General features: G+C 47.1%; 1 protein-coding gene across 3 annotated transcripts in view; it reads right to left on the bottom strand.

The window, feature by feature from the left end:
• GIT1 (GIT ArfGAP 1) overlaps positions 1–17594 on the bottom strand; it is a 280050-nt gene extending 262456 nt beyond the window's left edge. For 2 of the 3 annotated variants that reach the window (XM_082245240.1, XM_082245241.1), the window contains exon 1: positions 17265–17593. In XM_082245240.1, coding sequence (XP_082101366.1) covers positions 17265–17316 — 52 coding nt within the window. In that variant the 5' untranslated portion in view covers positions 17317–17593. Of the gene's footprint in view, positions 1–17264 lie in introns of all 3 variants that reach the window. The other variant, XM_082245242.1, reaches the window with a different exon arrangement.
• Positions 17595–18990: the final 1396 nt, after the last annotated feature.

Genomic DNA, 18990 nt, shown 5'->3' with positions numbered 1-18990 from the left:
GCAATATTGCCATAAAAACAGGCATTAATTGTGGTTGTTGAAAGTACAAGCCTTCATTGCCTTGTTCTGCAGTGCTCTGCAGGTTCTTACATAAGGCGTATTGGGACACAATGCAGCAATTATTTCTACTCCACACTGTGGCACAATCGCTTCACTCAGGTCACAGCTCATTCTGATCTTTCTTTGTCGCACTGGAACATTTTGGGGAAACGGGGACAGCCAGTCATTGTTGCCGGGTTGCATTAGCAGTATGTCATCCGCAAGCAATGTCAAGACTGCTCCCAGTTACGGTTCTTGAAGCCATTTAGCAAACTAGTTAATGTCATTCCATCCAGACCTGCTGCCTTCTTCAGAGCAGGGGGAGAATCCAACAGCCCGAGGCAGTCCTACTGTCATGGAACTATAAATCCCAGCCTGGTCTGGCAACTACTGCTTGGAAGTGGTGTCTTTAGCAGATGAAGGGTAGTAAGTACTTGGGAGATAGGATTACAATAAGGTTACATATGTTCTTGCAATTCAAAGCGGAAGTAAATCCGCTGATTTAATGTTTCAGAAAACCGTTGCATTGCTAACTGTCACATTCGCTTGTGCAGTCAACCAAACTGTCAAACCATACAAATACAATGTATTGTCATTGTTGTTTTCCTTTGCAATAAAGTATTACACTTAGAGGCGCTTTTCTGTTTTTTGCACATCCATTTCCAGAGTTAGCTTTCACTTCTGAGAAGAGCTGCCTCATCCTAAGTGATCCATACTTTATCCACCATCAGTGATCACGCTTACATACCCAATTACTTTCTATGGACTCCTTATATTATTATGGACTCATATTCCATTTGATCACTTAAGTAACACATGATTATCCTGAGCGCTTGTTATTTACCATTTAATTCATGGCCTGGCTGGACAGCATCAATTTGACATTGATTAGAAAGGATTCTGATCTCATTGATAGATATATATGACTTGTAGTGGACATCCTCCTGACCTGCTTTGAGCAAGTTTTGACACAAACAGAAAAGTTGGATAATAAGCGCTCCACCCTGACCAAGGACATAACTTGCTTGAAGACTGAAGGTGCAAAACTTCACAATAATTGATCCGAATAATAGAGGACGCTGGCCACCATGTGGAACAACATAGAAGGAAATAGGCAGTACCTTTAGTAGAAGCCAGTGCAGGTGACAATTGGCTATGGGGAAGATGAAACCCCCAGCAGGGGATGTGGTGGAGACCAGGCCTGGCAGAGGCTGGTGAGGCATCAAATGGGAGGAAGCCGCATTGGTCAACGAAAGCCCACGAGTGCCGTCCTGCACTAGGGAGGCAGTACATCGGCCACTTCCATGAAAACAGCAAGCGGCATCACCAAGAAGCACTGGCGTCTCCTGCTACTGTCGTCCCGCTTCTGCGCTGGGAGATAACGTCACTGGGCAGGCGGAAGCCGGCTGAGGTGTGCAAGTATCCCCCACAATGCAATGTAGATGTAATGTTGAGGCGGCCAGCTATTGTAAAAGAAAGGAACGCCAAAGAGACAGACTACATGTTTCGGGGGGGGGGCCTTCTTCAGGTCTATAGTTGGTGTTAAGAACAGAGAGTTTAAATAGGAAAAGAAGGGGAAAGGGAAAAGAAAGGAAGGGGAGGCGGACACCCTGTCACCCACACTGACTCCTCCCAACAGGAGACGCCAGTGCTTCTTGCGGTTTTCAGGAGTAGCCGATGTACGGCCTCCCTAGTGTAGGACGGCATTCCTGGGCTTTCGTTCACCAATGCGGCTTCCTCCCGTTTGATTCCTCACCAGCCTCTGCCAGGCCCGGTCTCCACCACATCCCCTGCAGGGGGTTTCATCTTCCCCATAGCCAATTGTCACCTGCACTGGCTTCTACTAAAAGGTACTGCCTATTTCTTCCCATGTTGTTCCACATGGTGGCCAGCATCCTCTATTATTCGGATCAATTATTGTGATGGTTTCATTAATAAACTGAGACTTTTGCAGCTTCAGTCTTCAAAGCATATTATGTCCTTGGTCGGGTGGAGCGCTTAGGCCCTGTTAACACCTGAGCGTATTTCAGCTCTTAAAACACTCCTCTCTGAAGTCTCAAAACGCCCAACAAGCAAAATTCTATTCATTTCAATTGCCCTGTTCACATATGAGCGTTTTGTCTAGGGATGCACCGATCCGACTTTTTTGGACCCGATACCGATATCTGGCGTTGTGAAATCGCCGATACCAATACTGGAACCGATCCTGAGCTACACACAAAGCAAGCGGCTGCAGTACAGAGCAAAGCTGCTGCTTCATGTGTACGGTTCATCACTCCGCCTGTGAGCCGGACCTATACAGGAAGTAGCGGTTCCCATCCCATACTACTACTGCACCTAGTAAGGGATGGCTGAGCCGTTACCAAGCAAAAACCGGATCGGCCAGTGGATCGGTCAATGTTACCGATCCCCCGATCCATCTAAAATGGCCATATCAGCGCCGATATCCGATCCGAATATCGGATCGGTGCATCCCTAGTTTTGTCTCCTGAACAAAACGCTCAAAAAAGTACATGAGCTTCTTTTTTGGCAGATTACAAGTGTTGTTAGATGTCAATGCCTTCCTCCAAACACTTGCAAAAAACTCCTGAAAAAAGCCTAAAAAAAAAAAAAATGCCTATAAAAAGCCCCAAGGAAAACGGCTGAAAAAAAAGCCCAAGGAAAACGGCTGAAAAAAAAGCCCAAGGAAAACGGCTGAAAAAAAAGCCCAAGGAAAACGGCTGAAAAAAAAGCCCAAGGAAAACGGCTGAAAAAAAAGCCCAAGGAAAACGACTGAAAAAAAAAGCCCAAGGAAAACGGCTGAAAAAAAGCCCAAGGAAAACGGCTGAAAAAAAGCCCAAGGAAAACAGCTGAAAAAAAGCCCAAGGAAAACGGCTGAAAAAAAGCCCAAGGAAACAGCTGAAAACAATACGCTCAGGTGTGAATGGAGCCTTATTATCCTACTTTACTCTGTGTAATTTATCTCATTGGGACTGAGTGTGGGTCAGCAGCACCCCTGAGGATTAACGTTTATCTTTTATTTGTTGGTCGTTACACATGTCAGTTGACAGCGCCAGGTCTCTCTGCGTGTTTTTTTGAGCAAGTTTTGCCTTCCCATAAACTTGTATGGGAATGTAAAACTCTTTTATTGCAAACAAGACATGCACAGCTGTACCAGATTCTTAGTGCCCCAGTTTTAGTAAATCTTGCAATATTGATTTACAAGAACCCTGAGCTGCCTTTATCACCTTTAATACCAGACTGAACTGTGTATTAAAGGTTCTCTGTCCCAGACAAGCACAGAGGTGAAGATGAGGGCTGCCATTGTTCTCTATAGCCATAGTCATAATTAGCTTGGCACGTGCACAAGGCTGTAATAGGACAAAGCAAGAGCAAGGCAGTAAACACTTTGCTGACTTTGGGAAAAACCTATCAGTACAAAGTCATATTTCCATTGATCCAAGGTATGCGGTTATATAATGCTATATAAGGTTCATTTACTAAAGAGCACTTGTAGAGTTAGTGAAAGTCATTCTGAAGAGCAGAGAGTATGGAAAATGGACGTTTCCCTTTTTCAGTTGCTTGAGGTATTATTAAGCTCCTCCTGTATCAAATCAGAGCAAACCTCAAGTCAGAGGAAAGAACCAAGTTTACTTTAATCCCCCTAACACCAGCACCATAAACTTTTTTTAATTGACTTCTTCCACTTTGTGCCAGGTGCCAAAGAAAAAAAAAACCACACTAAAAATGCTCACTTTACAATCCAGCTTTTCAAGAGCGCACCTAAAAGTGGATGATGTCAGTAGGCTTCTCCTGAGATCCTAGAAACAGAAGATCCCAAATCTCACAAAAATGTACTCCTGCACAGCATTAGAGTGACTTCTTTAGTGATATTGGATCTTCTACATTTCCAGAAACCCAAGAGATTTCCCAGTCACATCTAATTTGCCTACATGGGTGTATCAGGCATATAACTTACTTCCTTCTAATTTATTTTCTTTAACCTAGTAGTTATTGGTGGTGTCTGCAAGAGCAGAGGACCTTTTAATTTCTGCTTTGGGCTAGGTTCACAGTGGTGCGATTTCAGACACTGCATGCGATTCGCACTGTATTTCTATGCAGATCACATGCAAAATGGTGTAAAAGTATTTTTTCTGCCAGCCACACCTGAATCACATTGCATAGGTGTTCACACCCATGAGATGCGATTCTGGCAATTGTACTGCGTTCTGCAATCTGTTTCAGGGAGGATTCCTCCAGCCACCCTGAACGTGTGCATGGGGGAATCAGTTCAGTTTTTTTTTTTTCATTCAGCCTTCTGGCTAAACCTTGTATGGCCAGCTGTAGATGAGTACCCACTGAAAACAATGCTCTTCTTATGGATCTGTAACTGTAACGGGATTTGGCGGGGAGTTTAAGTGTGCGGGGAAATTCTTCCCAATGACCACAAATGTATGGAACATTCTTCCTACTGACCATCACACTTATGTCCTGTGAGCTGTAGATGCAGTAATAATTATCAGTGGTTTGCTAAGCCTAAAATTATTTTAAAGGTTCCTTCAATTTAAAAAAAAAAGGTTGTGAAAGGCTGCCCTAGGCATACATATTAGGCTAGGTTCACATATATGCGAATTGGATGCAGGGTTTTTCCGCATTCAATTCGCATGACAGGCGAGTGTGACCGCCTCTCAATGGAGCCGATTCACACAGATCCGGGGGGTGTGGTCCAGATTGCAGAAGGGTCCTGTGCGTTTTTGGGTCTGGTTCAGGTGCGAATTCAGGCACAAATGCGGACCTAAATCGCTCCTGAACCGGTGAACAGAGACGCACTGGACCCCAGTCACGTACCTGTGGCCACACATGTGAACCCCCACCTCACTCTGCTACTGCGCTTCCCTCTACCTATCTGATTGTTTATCACCCCACAATTTAACCATTTCTAAAGGCTCAGTGAGACAAGTTTAGGAGTAGAGTATTTTGTATATTATAAAGTGTATGGTGTTGGAAGCCCGGAGGACATAGAAGATCTGTTTGGTTTGGTGAAGCCCTGTTTTGGTCCTCAAACAATTTTATGAGATGCAGAATGATAGTTGGGCCCTAACACCACCTAACAATCCACAACCTATTATTGCTGCATCATCTGGTAATATACAAACAATATGGAAAACCACAGGTCTAAAAGAGGTCTTGAAAGTGACGTTTTGCTATACTTCTCATGTGGGTCACATGAGGTCACTTACTTTTGCACTCCTGTGACCTAGAATCAGCCATTAGCTGGCTAAAGTCCGCCGACGGCTGACATCACAGACCTCCCCTGGTCTCTAAGAGGATCCCAACAATAATGCTGAGATCCCCCAGATTCCTGACCGGCAGCTGGCTCAGCCTGAGCCAGTGGCTCCCACCCCCTCCACAGCCCGGCGCTCCAGCGAACGCTGGAAGGTCAGACCAAAGAGAGGTGATTACAGTCACCGCTCTCTGCTCAGAGAGGACCTGGGAACTGAGCAATCAGTGGTCATGTAATTGCTCAGTTCTCAAACTTAGAGGTGGCGGAGGACAGCTGTAGCATCAGATCGATGCTGCATAAGGTAGGCAAGTATTCGGTTTTTGTTTTTTACAATCCCATACTTCTTTATTAAATGGGGTACTACTGAAAAGCATGATCAAGAATTATTGTTGAGGGAACCGAGTATATTTCCAATCTCTCTCACTCTACTTCTTCAAAAGTTTTGTTTGCTGTCCAAAGTAAATCTGTAATGAAGTTTAAATTATAAGAGATATCCAATGCAGGTTTTGCCAGATACCCAATTCACAGACCTTGAAAAAATAAAAATGGGACTGCTAACTTTATGGCTTTAAGAACATTGAGGCTAGGATCAGGATGGTAGCTCCACTGAATGGTAATGGCCCCTTACATCTCCTTTAAAGCCTAAGGCTTCTTTCAGATGGGCAATGACTATATGCAGGCTCCCTTTGTTATTGCATCTGCCCAGGGCTGCATACTGACAGCCTATAGAGCAGGGGTATTTAATTTAACCACTTTACCACTAGAGCATTTTGCTGTCTTACGTCTGGGCCACTTTTTGCGATTCGGCGCTGTGCGACTTTAACTGACAATTGCGCGGTCGTGCAACGCTGTACCCAAACTAAATTTACGTCCTTTTTTTCCCACAAACAGAGCTTTCTTTTGGCGGTATTTGATCACCTGTGCGATTTTTACTTTTTGCGCTATAAACAAAAAAAGAGCGTTTATTTTGAAAAAATAATATTTTTAACATTTTTTTATATGAAATTCCCCCCAAAAAAAGATGTAAAAACCAATTTTTTTTTAAATTTTTGGCCAATTTGTTTTCTGCTACATATGTTTGGTTAAAAAAAAAAAAAAAAAAAAATCGCAATAAGCGTATTTTGATTGGTTTGCGCAAAAGTTATTGTGTTTACTAACTATGGTAAAGATTTCTGTCATTTTTGGTGTTTTTTTTTTTTAACGCGTAATGGCGGCGATCTGTGATTTTTTTTGCGGGACTGCGACATTGCGGCGGACAGATCGGACCCTTGACTGACATTTGACACTTTTGGGGGTACCAGTGACATTACTGCAGTAATCAGTGCTATATATATGCACTGTTACTGTAAAAATGACACTGGCAGGGAAGGGGTTAATTTTATTGGAGAGGGAGGGGTTAATGTATGCCTGGTGCTTACTAACGTGTGGGGGGGGGGGGAGGTGACTGAGTGAGCCAGGGACAGATCGGATGTTCAGCTATGCTGAACACTCCGATCTGTCACTCCCTGTCACTTAGGAGATCCGCCCGCTCTGTTTACACAAGCGGGCAGATCTCCAAACTGGATTCCCCGACGTTCGGGGCAGAGCAGCGGCGATCACCGCTGCTCCTCCCCTGGCCCGACTCCCGCTGTGAATGAAAACAGCGGGAGCGCGCCGCCTACAGGGGGAGGAGTCTGGCGACGTAAGTCTACGTCGTCAGACGATAATGAGCTACTTTGCTGCAGTAGTACTCCGGTACACAGTGGTAAAGTGGTTAAATTCTCAGAGGTCCGGCCATTAAAATTTTTATCCAGCAGAGGACCAAGCCTCATGTTTTTGCTATGACTTTCATCACATTACATTACAGTTTTCCCTTTTACATCAGTGTCATCAATCCTTCTTTTCACATCACAGCCCCCCCCCTTACACTACAGCACCCCTTTTACATTCCAGAACCCCCGCTTTACATCACAGAACCCCCCTTTACAATACAGCCCCCATTTACATTACAGTGTCCCTTGCCATCACCATACCCCACTTTACAATACAGCACTCCCTTTACATCAGAGCACCGCTTTACAATAAAGCCCCTCTTTACAATACAGTCACTTTACTTTACATCACAGCCCCCCTTTGCATCCAAGTCCCCCATTTTACATCACGGCCCCACTTTACATCACAGTGTTACCTTTACCTTTTATGTAAATGTTCTCTGTCCCCCTTCCCATCACAGCACCCCCACCCTACATCAGATATCTACACCCTTTATGTAAGCCCCCCCCTTCCTTGCACCTCAGTCCCCTTCACTGCCCCCCTTCCTTGCACCTCAGTCCCCTTTAAAGCCCCCCTTCCTTGCACCCCCTCTAACTTGCATCTCAGTCTTCCTCACACCCTCCCTTCCTTGCACCTCAGTCCCCTTTGCTGCCCCCCCCCCCCAACTTGCATCCCAGTCCCTTTCATAGACCCTCTTCCTTGCACCCCAGTCCATATGATAGCCTCCCTTCCTTGCACCTCACTCTCCTTTACAGCCCCCCCTTACTTGCAGCTCAGTCCCCTTCTCTGCCCCCCCTTTACTTGCATCTCAGTCCCCTTCACAGCCCCCCCCCCTCCTTGTATCCCAGTTCCCTTCACAGCGCCCCTTCTAGCACCCCAGTCCCCTTTAAAGCCCCCTTTAACTTGCATATCAGCCCCCCCCCCTTACTTGCATCTCAGTCCCCTTCACAGCCCCCTCCTAGCACCCCAGTCCTCTTTACAGCCCCCTTACTTTCATCTCAGTTGCCCCCCTTTTTTTTTTTATACTGGTCCCATTTACAGCCACTCTTCTGTCCCTGTAATCCTCCTCCTACCTTACACAGCAGATAGAAGGCATGGCATGTCCAGACAGGGGACAGGACATTCTTTTCATATTAAACAGGCAGGGATTGGCTGCTAAGACTGCCCTGCATCCTAGCAATAAATCACTGGCTTGTTAACTTGAAAAGGATGTCCCGCCCTCTGTCCGGACATGTTGTGCCTTCTGCATGCTATGGACGAATGCTGTGGCAGCGGCGAGAGAAGGAAGCCACAGCTGGAAGAGGATACCCAAGCTGCTGAGTGGCGGAGCCGCGGTCCGGGTAGAGTTGCTTGGCGGTCCGCCATTTAGTGATGCCTGCTATAGAGGATGCAGAATTTTGTCAAAATTTGACATGTGGGCAGGAGTGGGAGCATGTATCCAAATGCACATACTCTACATTCAGATCCATACAGATGCTCCTTCCCGCATGTCAAATTTTGATATACAGCTGTGTCCGCATCCACCTTTATAGGCTGCCTGGGGCAGATGCAGGCGAAATAACAAAATAAGGCTGCACAGAGGATGGGTGTCAGCACCTGTTTCAAAAAACCTTGGGTTTAGTAAAAAAATAAATAAATAATAATAAATGCACAAGGGACATACTTACAGTCAAAGTGTCCCTTGGGGAAAGTGTCTCTTGTGTTAGTTTTATTTGAAATCCGAAGTCACCTTTTCCCCCATGCCTCTGAAACTGTAATCTTCCAGTGCTGTGGACGTTAATACAAGCCAAGGGAACCATCACAGGCACTTGTCAAGAGTTCAGACTATGCCCACTCTTTCCGCCCCCTTACTCCATTCATACGAGCTATACTATAGATTCCATTAATGAAAAGTGAACTATAAATGGAAAACGGATGGAAGAACATGAGGAAATGAAATCAAAACCTACAATTTTGTGGTCTGATAGTAAGAGCAAGGATAAGACATGAAAAGCTCCCCCAGCAGGTCAGAAAATCAATCACGCTTACTATTACACACAGATTTCTAACTTGTTGGCAAACCTTTATGACAATCTTTTTTTGAATAGCTACAAGCATGATGGTAGATCACTTTAGGTTCAAAAGGCGAGCAGATGCCACCAACTGCCCATCTAAGGACATCCTTAAAGCGGTGTTCCAGCCTCCCCCCTCCCCCTCCAAAAATTAAAAGTCAGCAGCTACACATACTGTAGCTGCTGACTTTTAATATTAGGACACTTACCTGTCCTGGAGTCCAGCAATGTCGACACCGCAGTTTCCATCGGCTGTCGGGTGCTGCCGCCGCCATTGCCGATGAGGGAACAGGGCAGTGAAGCCTTGCGGCTTCATGGGTGGGTCCCTAATGCGCATGCGCATTCAGATTGGCTCGGCGGCGGGGGAAGGAGGAGGGGGCCAAACTTACGAGGGACAGCGATGCAGCGCCGTCTCCCTGAAGTGGGGAAGGGTACCTGTCAAAAACAGGTACCTGTTACACCCCCCCCCTCCCCCCTGAAATGTGCCAAATATGGCACCCAAGGGAGGGAGGAAGCAAATGAGCAGAAGTTCCACTTTTGGGTGGAACTCCGCTTTAAGGCCTGTACACAGAATCAGAAAATCGTGGGAAAAATACTGCTTGATCGTGCGATAATCTGATCGTTGGTATACAACTTTCAAGAGCCAATCACGACAATTCATGTGAAATTATCCGATGGGACAAGCATTAAAATTATTCTCGTATAGTAGGGTTTTCGTTTAATTATTACAGTTTTCATCCAAAAATAAACGACATCACTTCCGAATATTTATTCTGTCGTACAAGGATTTTCTTATGTTAGAAACCCCTTCATTTTCGATATGGAGACTAACTAGCATGCAAAAAGAAAAGGAAAATAAAAGAAAACAGACAATCATTTGTCCGCTAATCTCATCGTGTGTACCAGGGCCAGGCATTGGAAGCACTAAGGACCTGAGGGTTAGCATGAACACATAAGCTCACTTTTGAAGTTATTTTTACCGAAGTAAACATTGTGTAAAAATGCAAATTAGCGTTTGTAAGGAAAACTGTGTCAAAGAACTTGCAATTAACTTTTTCTAGTTTACAAGAACAGTAATGTCAGCGCTAGAAAGATGCCCCACCAGCTAGGGTACAAGGAGCTAAACATAATGGTGCAGCCATGCAGACGTGATGTGACACACACTAGGGACACGAGACAAATCCATTCTCTCCCTGGAGGCGCTCAGACATGACGCCATATGCCTGCTCTTTCATACCCAGCATCTGACAGACACATCAGGCATACAATGTGCCAGCAGTGACTTCACTTTTCACAGTGTAATGCACACAGCGAATCTGCACTGTCACAACAGACAAAAGGGCTGCAGAACAAGGACACGCAGTGTGTGACCCGGGAATCTTCCCCGCAACAAAAGAATGTACCTGCAGGTCACTTCTGTAGGGCAGGAGAGGACAAAGTGCACAACTGCAATGGATAGGTCAAGGCTAAGCAATTCACATGAGCTGAATTATTCAGCATGAATGACAATGACCCCAGGTGACTAACTTTTAAAAGGAAACCTGCGAATAGAGAGAGAAAAAAGATGCTGGCATTACCTGTGTCTCTCTGAAAATGCTAGGTGCCTGGCTTTAGTACTTTCTGAGAAAGTGACCTGGACACTACACAGATTAGAAAGTCAGAACTCCTGATCTGCAGTTATTTCAGTAATTGATTCAGTAATTGATTCAGAAAGTTCATTAAATCTGCATGGCAGCCAGAGAACTAGCATTTTGAAAGTGTAAAGTCAGCTACATTCATACCTTCTTATTACAGATTCCTTTAAAGCCTTTTCAAACAACAGAAGCATGTTTTGCTACCCTTAAGCTGGGCATGCATCCACCCTGAACTGTGCGAAAGGACGAATCTCCAGTACCGGCCATGCATCCACCCTATACTGTGCGAAAGGACGAATCTCCAGTACCAGCCATGCATCTACCCTATACTGTGCGAAAGGACGAGTCTCCAGTACCAGCCATGCATCCACCCTGAACTGAGCGAAAGGACGAATCTCCAGTACCAGCCATGCATCCACCCTATACTGTGCGAAAGGACGAGTCTCCAGTACCAGCCATGCATCCACCCTGAACTGAGCGAAAGGACGAATCTCCAGTACCGGCCATGCATCCACCCTATACTGTGCGAAAGGACGAATCTCCAGTACCGGCCATGCATCCACCCTGAACTGAGCGAAAGGACGAATCTCCAGTACCAGCCATGCATCCACCCTATACTGTGCGAAAGGACGAATCTCCAGTACCAGCCATGCATCCACCCTATACTGTGCGAAAGGACGAGTCTCCAGTACCAGCCATGCATCCACCCTGAACTGAGCGAAAGGACGAATCTCCAGTACCAGCCATGCATCCACCCTATACTGTGCGAAAGGACGAATCTCCAGTACCGGCCATGCATCCACCCTATACTGTGCGAAAGGACGAGTCTCCAGTACCAGCCAGGCATCCACCCTGAACTGAGCGAAAGGACGAATCTCCAGTACCAGCCATGCATCCACCCTATACTGTGCGAAAGGACGAATCTCCAGTACCGGCCATGCATCCACCCTAAACTGTGCGAAAGGACGAATCTCCAGTACCGGCCATGCATCCACCCTATACTGTGCGAAAAGACGAATCTCCAGTACCGGCCATGCATCCACCCTAAACTGTGCGAAAGGACGAATCTCCGGTACCGGCCATGCATCCATCCTAAACTGCGAAAGGACGAATCTCCAGTACCGGCCATGCATCCACCCTAAACTGTGCGAAAGAACGAATCTCCAGTACCGGCCATGCATCCACCCTATACTGTGCAAAAGGACGAGTCTCCAGTACCGGCCATGCATCCACCCTATACTGTGCGAAAGGACGAGTCTCCAGTACCAGCCATGCATCCACCCTATACTGTGCGAAAGGACGAATCTCCAGTACCAGCCATGCATCCACCCTATACTGTGCAAAAGGACGAATCTCCAGTACCAGCCATGCATCCACCCTGAACTGAGCGAAAGGACGAATCTCCAGTACCAGCCATGCATCCACCCTATACTGTGCGAAAGGACGAATCTCCAGTACCGGCCATGCATCCACCCTAAACTGTGCGAAAGGACGAATCTCCAGTACCGGCCATGCATCCACCCTAAACTGTGCGAAAGGACGAATCTCCAGTACCGGCCATGCATCCACCCTATACTGTGCGAAAGGACGAATCTCCAGTACCGGCCATGCATCCATCCTAAACTGCGAAAGGACGAATCTCCAGTACCGGCCATGCATCCACCCTATACTGTGCAAAAGGACGAGTCTCCAGTACCGGCCATGCATCCACCCTATACTGTGCGAAAGGACGAGTCTCCAGTACCAGCCATGCATCCACCCTATACTGTGCGAAAGGACGAATCTCCAGTACCAGCCATGCATCCACCCTATACTGTGCGAAAGGTCGAATCTCCAGTACCGGCCATGCATCCACCCTATACTGTGCAAATGGACGAATCTCCAGTACCGGTCATGCATCCACCCTATACTGTGCGAAAGGACGAATCTCCAGTACCAGCCATGCATCCACCCTATACTGTGCAAAAGGACGAATCTCCAGTACCAGCCATGCATCCACCTTATACTGTGCGAAAGGACGAATCTCTAGAACCGGCCATGCATCCATCCTATACTGTGCGAAAGGACGAATCTCCAGCACCAGCCATGCATCCACCCTATACTGTGCGAAAGGACGAGTCTCCAGTACCAGCCATGCATCCACCCTATACTGTGTGAAAGGACGAGTCTCCAGTACCAGCCATGCATCCACCTTACACTGTGCGAAAGGATGAATCTCTAGTACCGGCCATGCATCAATCCTATACTGTGCGAAAGGACGAATCTCCAGCACCAGCCATGCATCCACCCTATACTGTGCGAAAGGACGAATCTCCAGTACCGGCAATTGTATTCCGACAGTCAACATCCACAGCTGTCAGAATAGCTGAATGGTGCCTGCCTCTGATTGGATGGACACACTGTTCAGCAGAGAATTTTCTGCCCCATCTCCTTTGACAAACGGTGGACAAAATATTGACTTTTGTCAAGCTGGGTAGTGCCAACAGGGTCACCCACTGAACAAATTTAAGTTGATTCTGCAGGGATTGGCCAACAATAGATCCCTGTATGACCAGCTTTAAAAGGGAACTTGTCATAATGGTGACACCTGATTAGTACCCAGGCTCCCCTGTATCCTCTCATAAAGAGAATCTGTCAGAACAAAATATGAGAGCTGGTGCAGGCTCCACAGATGTCATACTTATTCTTGCTATGCAAACACATGCATATTAGCTGTTTGAAAGCGCTACCACATATTTAATAATCATCTAAAATGTCCATAAACAGTATAACATGCAATCGCTGGAGATGGGAGATTCACTAAACCCAATGATGCAGTCCAAGTTCAGATGACAGAAATTGGTGAGAAAGAAGTGCAGCTAGCTGTATATTCAGTGTGCCTCCACCATCAACCCGTGACACCCCATCAAAATGGACACTCACCAAATCGATGATCAATAAAAGCCTGCATACATCAAAAAGTATTCTCCACCAATGGACAAATTTGCACCCACAGCTTGGCTCTCAGAGGGATTCCATTTCTCAAATGCCAACCAACTCATGCAGGTAGAAGAAAAACAGGGGACACATAGTGTAATTCCGTACACATTTTATTGAAAATACTAATAAAAGCAAGTCCCCGGTTCCCCACAGAGTACTACTCACAAACAATTCAGGCATTACGAATGCATAGGAAGGAAAGCCTATCCACCTCTGTCCTCCAAACCGACCGCTCCGTACCTAGCAAGCCAGAACTGACAGCGTGGCGTCTCACGTTGTTATGGCGACCGCGCACTCACGCCCTAACGCGTTTCGTCATCACGGACTTCAACTGAGGCCCTCAGTTGAAGTGCAGCTAGCTGCACTCCTTTCTCACCAATTTCTGTCATCTGCACCTGAACTTGGACTGCATCATTGGGTTTAGTGAATCTCCTATCTCCAGCGATTGCATGTTATACTGTTATTGGACATTTTAGATGATTATTTTATGATTATTAAATATGTGGTAGCGCTGCTAGTGTTACAGATTAACTTATTCTGGGCTTGATCTGTCACACCTTGTTCCTTATATTTGTTTTTTATAGCAGCAGCTTCAGCCTTTATGGTATATGTTTTGTACGTTTTATATGAATTCTGTTATTTAGCGCTGGGTGAGTGAGATTTGATTACTCTTTACAAGTGATTTTTCTTGCTCCTATCTATATATATTAGCTGTTTGGACACCATACACAGGCTCATGTTCCAAATAAGAGACCCACAAAGTAGTGATCAGGATGATAGCCCGGAGACTGCAACTTTGAAAACAAGTAAAAAAAAAAAAAAAAAAAAAAAAGGGCAGCTTTCAAATTTCTGTCCTGAAAAGTTTAGACTTCCAATGCCCTCCTCTATAAACCTGTATGTACTCAGCTATCAAAGAAGCTAACTGCTTACAGGGGTTCTCCTATGCAGAGGCATTACCTAGAACACACAGGTATTGATTTACTAAAACTGGAGAGTGCAAAACCTGGTTCAGCTGAGCGTGGTAGCCAATCAGCTTCTAACTTCAGCTTGTTTGGTTAGGCTTTGATTATAAAAAAAAAAAACAAAAAACAAAAAAAAACTGGAAGCTGATTTCTTTTGCAGAGCTGCACCAGATTTAGCACTCTCCAGTTTTAGTTAACTGCTTGCCGACCAGCCACCGTAGTTTTACTGCGGCAGGTTGGCTCTGTCCTGCGAAACAACGTACCTGTACGTCGCTTCGCAGGACTGCTAGCGGGGGGCGCGTGGAGCCCATTGGCCACAGGGGAAGCCAATCAGCCGGCCACTTGTGATTACTCCCTGTGGAGACAGAACGGCGGTCTGCCATTGTAAACACGGCAGACCACTGGTCTGTCATTAATGAACACAGGGATCCTGTGTTCCTCTTATTTAGAAACACAGGTCTCTGCGTTCATGCAGCAAGCCCATCTCCCCCACAGTTAGAAAGCACCCCCTAGGGACACATTTAACTCCTTGATCGCCCCTGGTGTTAACCCCTTCCCTGCCAGTGTCATTATTACAATAACAGTGTAATAACAACAGTGTATATTACTGATTACTGTAGTAATGTCACTGGTCCCCCCAAAAGTGTCAGTTAGGTGTCCGATCTGTCCACCGCAATGTCGCAGTCCCGCTAAAAATCTCTGATCGCCGCTATTACTAGTAAAAAATAAAAATGACAAATCTTTCCCCTAGTTTGTAGATGCGATCATTTTTGCGCAAACCAATCAATATACACTTACTTGGATTTTTTTTTTTACCAAAAATATGTAGCAGAATACAAATTGGCCTAAAATGATGAAAAAATTTGATTTTTTATTTTTTTATTTATTGGGAAGGTTATATAGCAGAAAGTAAATAAATAGTAATTTTTTTAGAATTTCCGCTTTTTTTTTTGTTTGTTTATAGCGCAAAAAAATACAATTGCAGACGTGATCAAATGGGGAAAAAAAAAAGGACATCAATTTTATTTGGGTACAGCGTCGCACAATTGTCAAAGTAACGCAGTGCCGTATCGCAAAAAATGGCCTGGTCAATAAGGGGGTAAATCTTTCCAGCCCTGAAAGGGTAATTAACCCCATGGTATAGTGCCAGGTACCAAGTTCATGACAGGTTTTCATCGAAACCAAAAGTAAAAACTTCAAAGGCATTCCTAACATGTATTTGGTAATACGGATAAATGGACAAATCACTGTCTGCCAAAATACATATATTTTATATACATATAATGGACTTACCATTCATATATAACCTAAAGAGATCTGTCAAGAGAAAAATATAGGCTGCCATTAAAGCTTTCCCCTCTCCATGTGACTGAACCCCCAAAACCAATTCTTCGGGCCTCCATACATCATTACATACAAAGCAAGACCAGAAGTCCTGCATTGTAAGTAGAGATGAACTTGGGCATCCTCCAAACTCATCTCCACATCATTGACTAATTATGGGCATGTGTCCATATAAGGGCACTGATGTCACCAGAAACCCGCCCCTTTGTTTACAAGTGTAGCAGGGTGGTGGAATGACCCAGGCCGCAGCTGATTGGCTCAGAATATAGTATGAAATGACAGTTTGGAGGACACCCAAGGATCATTTCTAATTTGATGTAAAAATGCCTAGGGCCTGCCCACAATGTAAAGCGCTGGAGAGAAGAATGCCAGCCGCCAGGGGGCGAGGGATAGGGTCGAGTAATTCTGCTTTTTAATGGTACCCCCAAACCAAAATTAGCATTTAACCCTTCCAGTGCAGAGACCCCCATTACTACAAGGTTATTTACTAGTTTTAAAGGTGAACACCATACACACTCCCCACACTGGTCCCTGCTGTACTTACCTGGGTTGCTGAGCTGTCAACCCCCCCCCCTTGCCAGTCCAGTGGTCCGGGGATTTGAAATCCCTGCTCTTCTCCCTTTTCTCCATCAGTGTGACAGATCTGATCAATCAGAATCCATGTGGTCCATCCTGAAAGCGCTGACAGGGGAAAAAGGGAGAAGAGCGGAGATTTCAATTTCCCAGACCACTGGAATGGCTGACAGCTTGGCAAACCCCAGGGGTAAGTACAGCAGGAATGGGGGGGGGGGGGTGTACAATGTTAATTCACCTTTTTCATTTGTTCTATAAATGTGAATTTTTGAAGTAGCTCCTTTTAAAAGGGGGACACTAAAGGGGCCCCCAGGTCCCCAACACATATGCCTATTACTGGGTGAGTGAAAAACCCCCAATGGGCCCTAAATCCCAAAGGGGTGCACTGATCGCCTGGTTTTACTATTTCTACAGCACTAACCCTGTAAAAGCATGCAGCCAGTGATGTCAGAACTCCAGATCTGGGTCACCACAATGACAGCAAGATCTCCAATGACAGGTCCCTTTAATTGTAGCCAGGTGTCCCAGGGACAAGGCCAGGGTGAGATCCATGCCTGGACCATGGCAGGGCCCCCACTCCTGGCTCTCCAGGCCTATGCCAGGCCCAGGTGAGGTGCTGGAGGAGCCCGGGTTGTGCGATGAGGATAGCCGGCCGGGGCTGACTTACCTGGGGCACTGCAGTCCGCACACACCTCGCCCCTCTGCACCTTCCGAGACATCCTCAGAGGAGAGGAGGGGATCACCTTCTGAGCCAGGGCGCTGCGATCAGCCGGTACCAGTCCAGAGAAAGGTGCCCGGAGGGTGCTGGGTGTCCGGGGATCAGGGGAGAGGAGCTCCGTCCTCGCAGCCTCCTTCCCTCTCCGGTATCCCGCCTGTGATGGTCCGATCCCCGGCTCTGTGCTCAGGATCTCTGCAGCTCACCCACAGCGGAGTGTATCGGCTGCAGGAAACTGATCGAAGCCCAACCCATCCAACAGGAGGGGCCATATTCCAGCTTCACCCCCCCGGGGTATGGGAAAAGGAAATGGGAGACAGACGCAGGAGGAGGAGGAGAGAAGGAGGAGAGAAGGAGGAGGAGGAGAGGAGCTCTGACACATCGCACTCTGCATGGACACCTCCTGTCATCTCCATCTCTGCCATCCACTCCTCATCCCTGGCACAGTGCTGGGTCTGCCATCCACTCCTCATCCCTGGCACAGTGCTGGGTCTGCCATCCACTCCTCATCCCTGGCACAGTGCTGGGTCTGCCATCCACTCCTCATCCCTGGAACAGTGCTGGGTCTGCCATCCACTCCTCATCCCTGGAACAGTGCTGGGTCTGCCATCCACTCCTCATCCCTGGAACAGTGCTGGGTCTGCCATCCACTCCTCATCCCTGGCACAGTGCTGGGTCTGCCATCCACTCCTCATCCCTGGAACAGTGCTGGGTCTGCCATCCACTCCTCATCCCTGGCACAGTGCTGGGTCTGCCATCCACTCCTGATCCCTGGCACAGTGCTGGTCTGCCATCCACTCCTGATCTCTGGCACAGTGCTGGGTCTGCCATCCACTCCTCATCCCTGGCACAGTGCTGGGTCTGCCATCCACTCCTCATCCCTGGCACAGTGCTGGGTCTGCCATCCACTCCTCATCCCTGGCACAGTGCTGGGTCTGCCATCCACTCCTGATCCCTGGCACAGTGCTGGGTCTGCCATCCTCTCCTGATCCCTGGCACAGTGCTGGCCTGCCATCCACTCCTGATCCCTGGCACAGTGCTGGTCTGCCATCCACTCCTGATCCCTGGCACAGTGCTGGTCTGCCATCCACTCCTGATCCCTGGCACAGTGCTGGTCTGCCATCCACTCCTGATCCCTGGCACAGTGCTGGGTCTGCCATCCACTCCTGATCCCTGGTATAGTGCTGGTCTGCCATCCACTCCTGATCCCTGGCACAGTGCTGGGTCTGCCATCCACTCCTGATCCCTGGCACAGTGCTGGTCTGCCATCCACTCCTGATCCCTGGCATAGTGCTGGGTCTGCCATCCACTCCTGATCCCTGGCACAGTGCTGGTCTGCCATCCACTCCTAATCCCTGGCACAGTGCTGGTCTGCCATCCACTCCTGATCCCTGGCACAGTGCTGGTCTGCCATCCACTCCTGATCCCTGGCACAGTGCTGGTCTGCCATCCACTCCTAATCCCTGGCACAGTGCTGGTCTGCCATTCACTCCTAATCCCTGGCACAGTGCTGGTCTGCCATCCACTCCTGATCCCTGGCAAAGTGCTGGTCTCTGCCCCATTGGAAGGGCTCATACACATTGCAATCCTCACATCTGCTCCCAGATCTTATAAAACATTTGCAGAAAATTCTAATACAAACCAACGCATCAATAGCGTTAATGTGCATTTTTGACGC

This window comes from Pelophylax lessonae (assembly GCF_965119305.1).
Source record: "Pelophylax lessonae genome assembly, chromosome: 2".
Classification (NCBI taxonomy): Eukaryota; Metazoa; Chordata; class Amphibia; order Anura; family Ranidae; genus Pelophylax; species Pelophylax lessonae.
The sequence above is the reverse complement of the archived record's forward strand: the minus strand, read 5'-3'. Positions and strand labels throughout refer to the sequence as shown.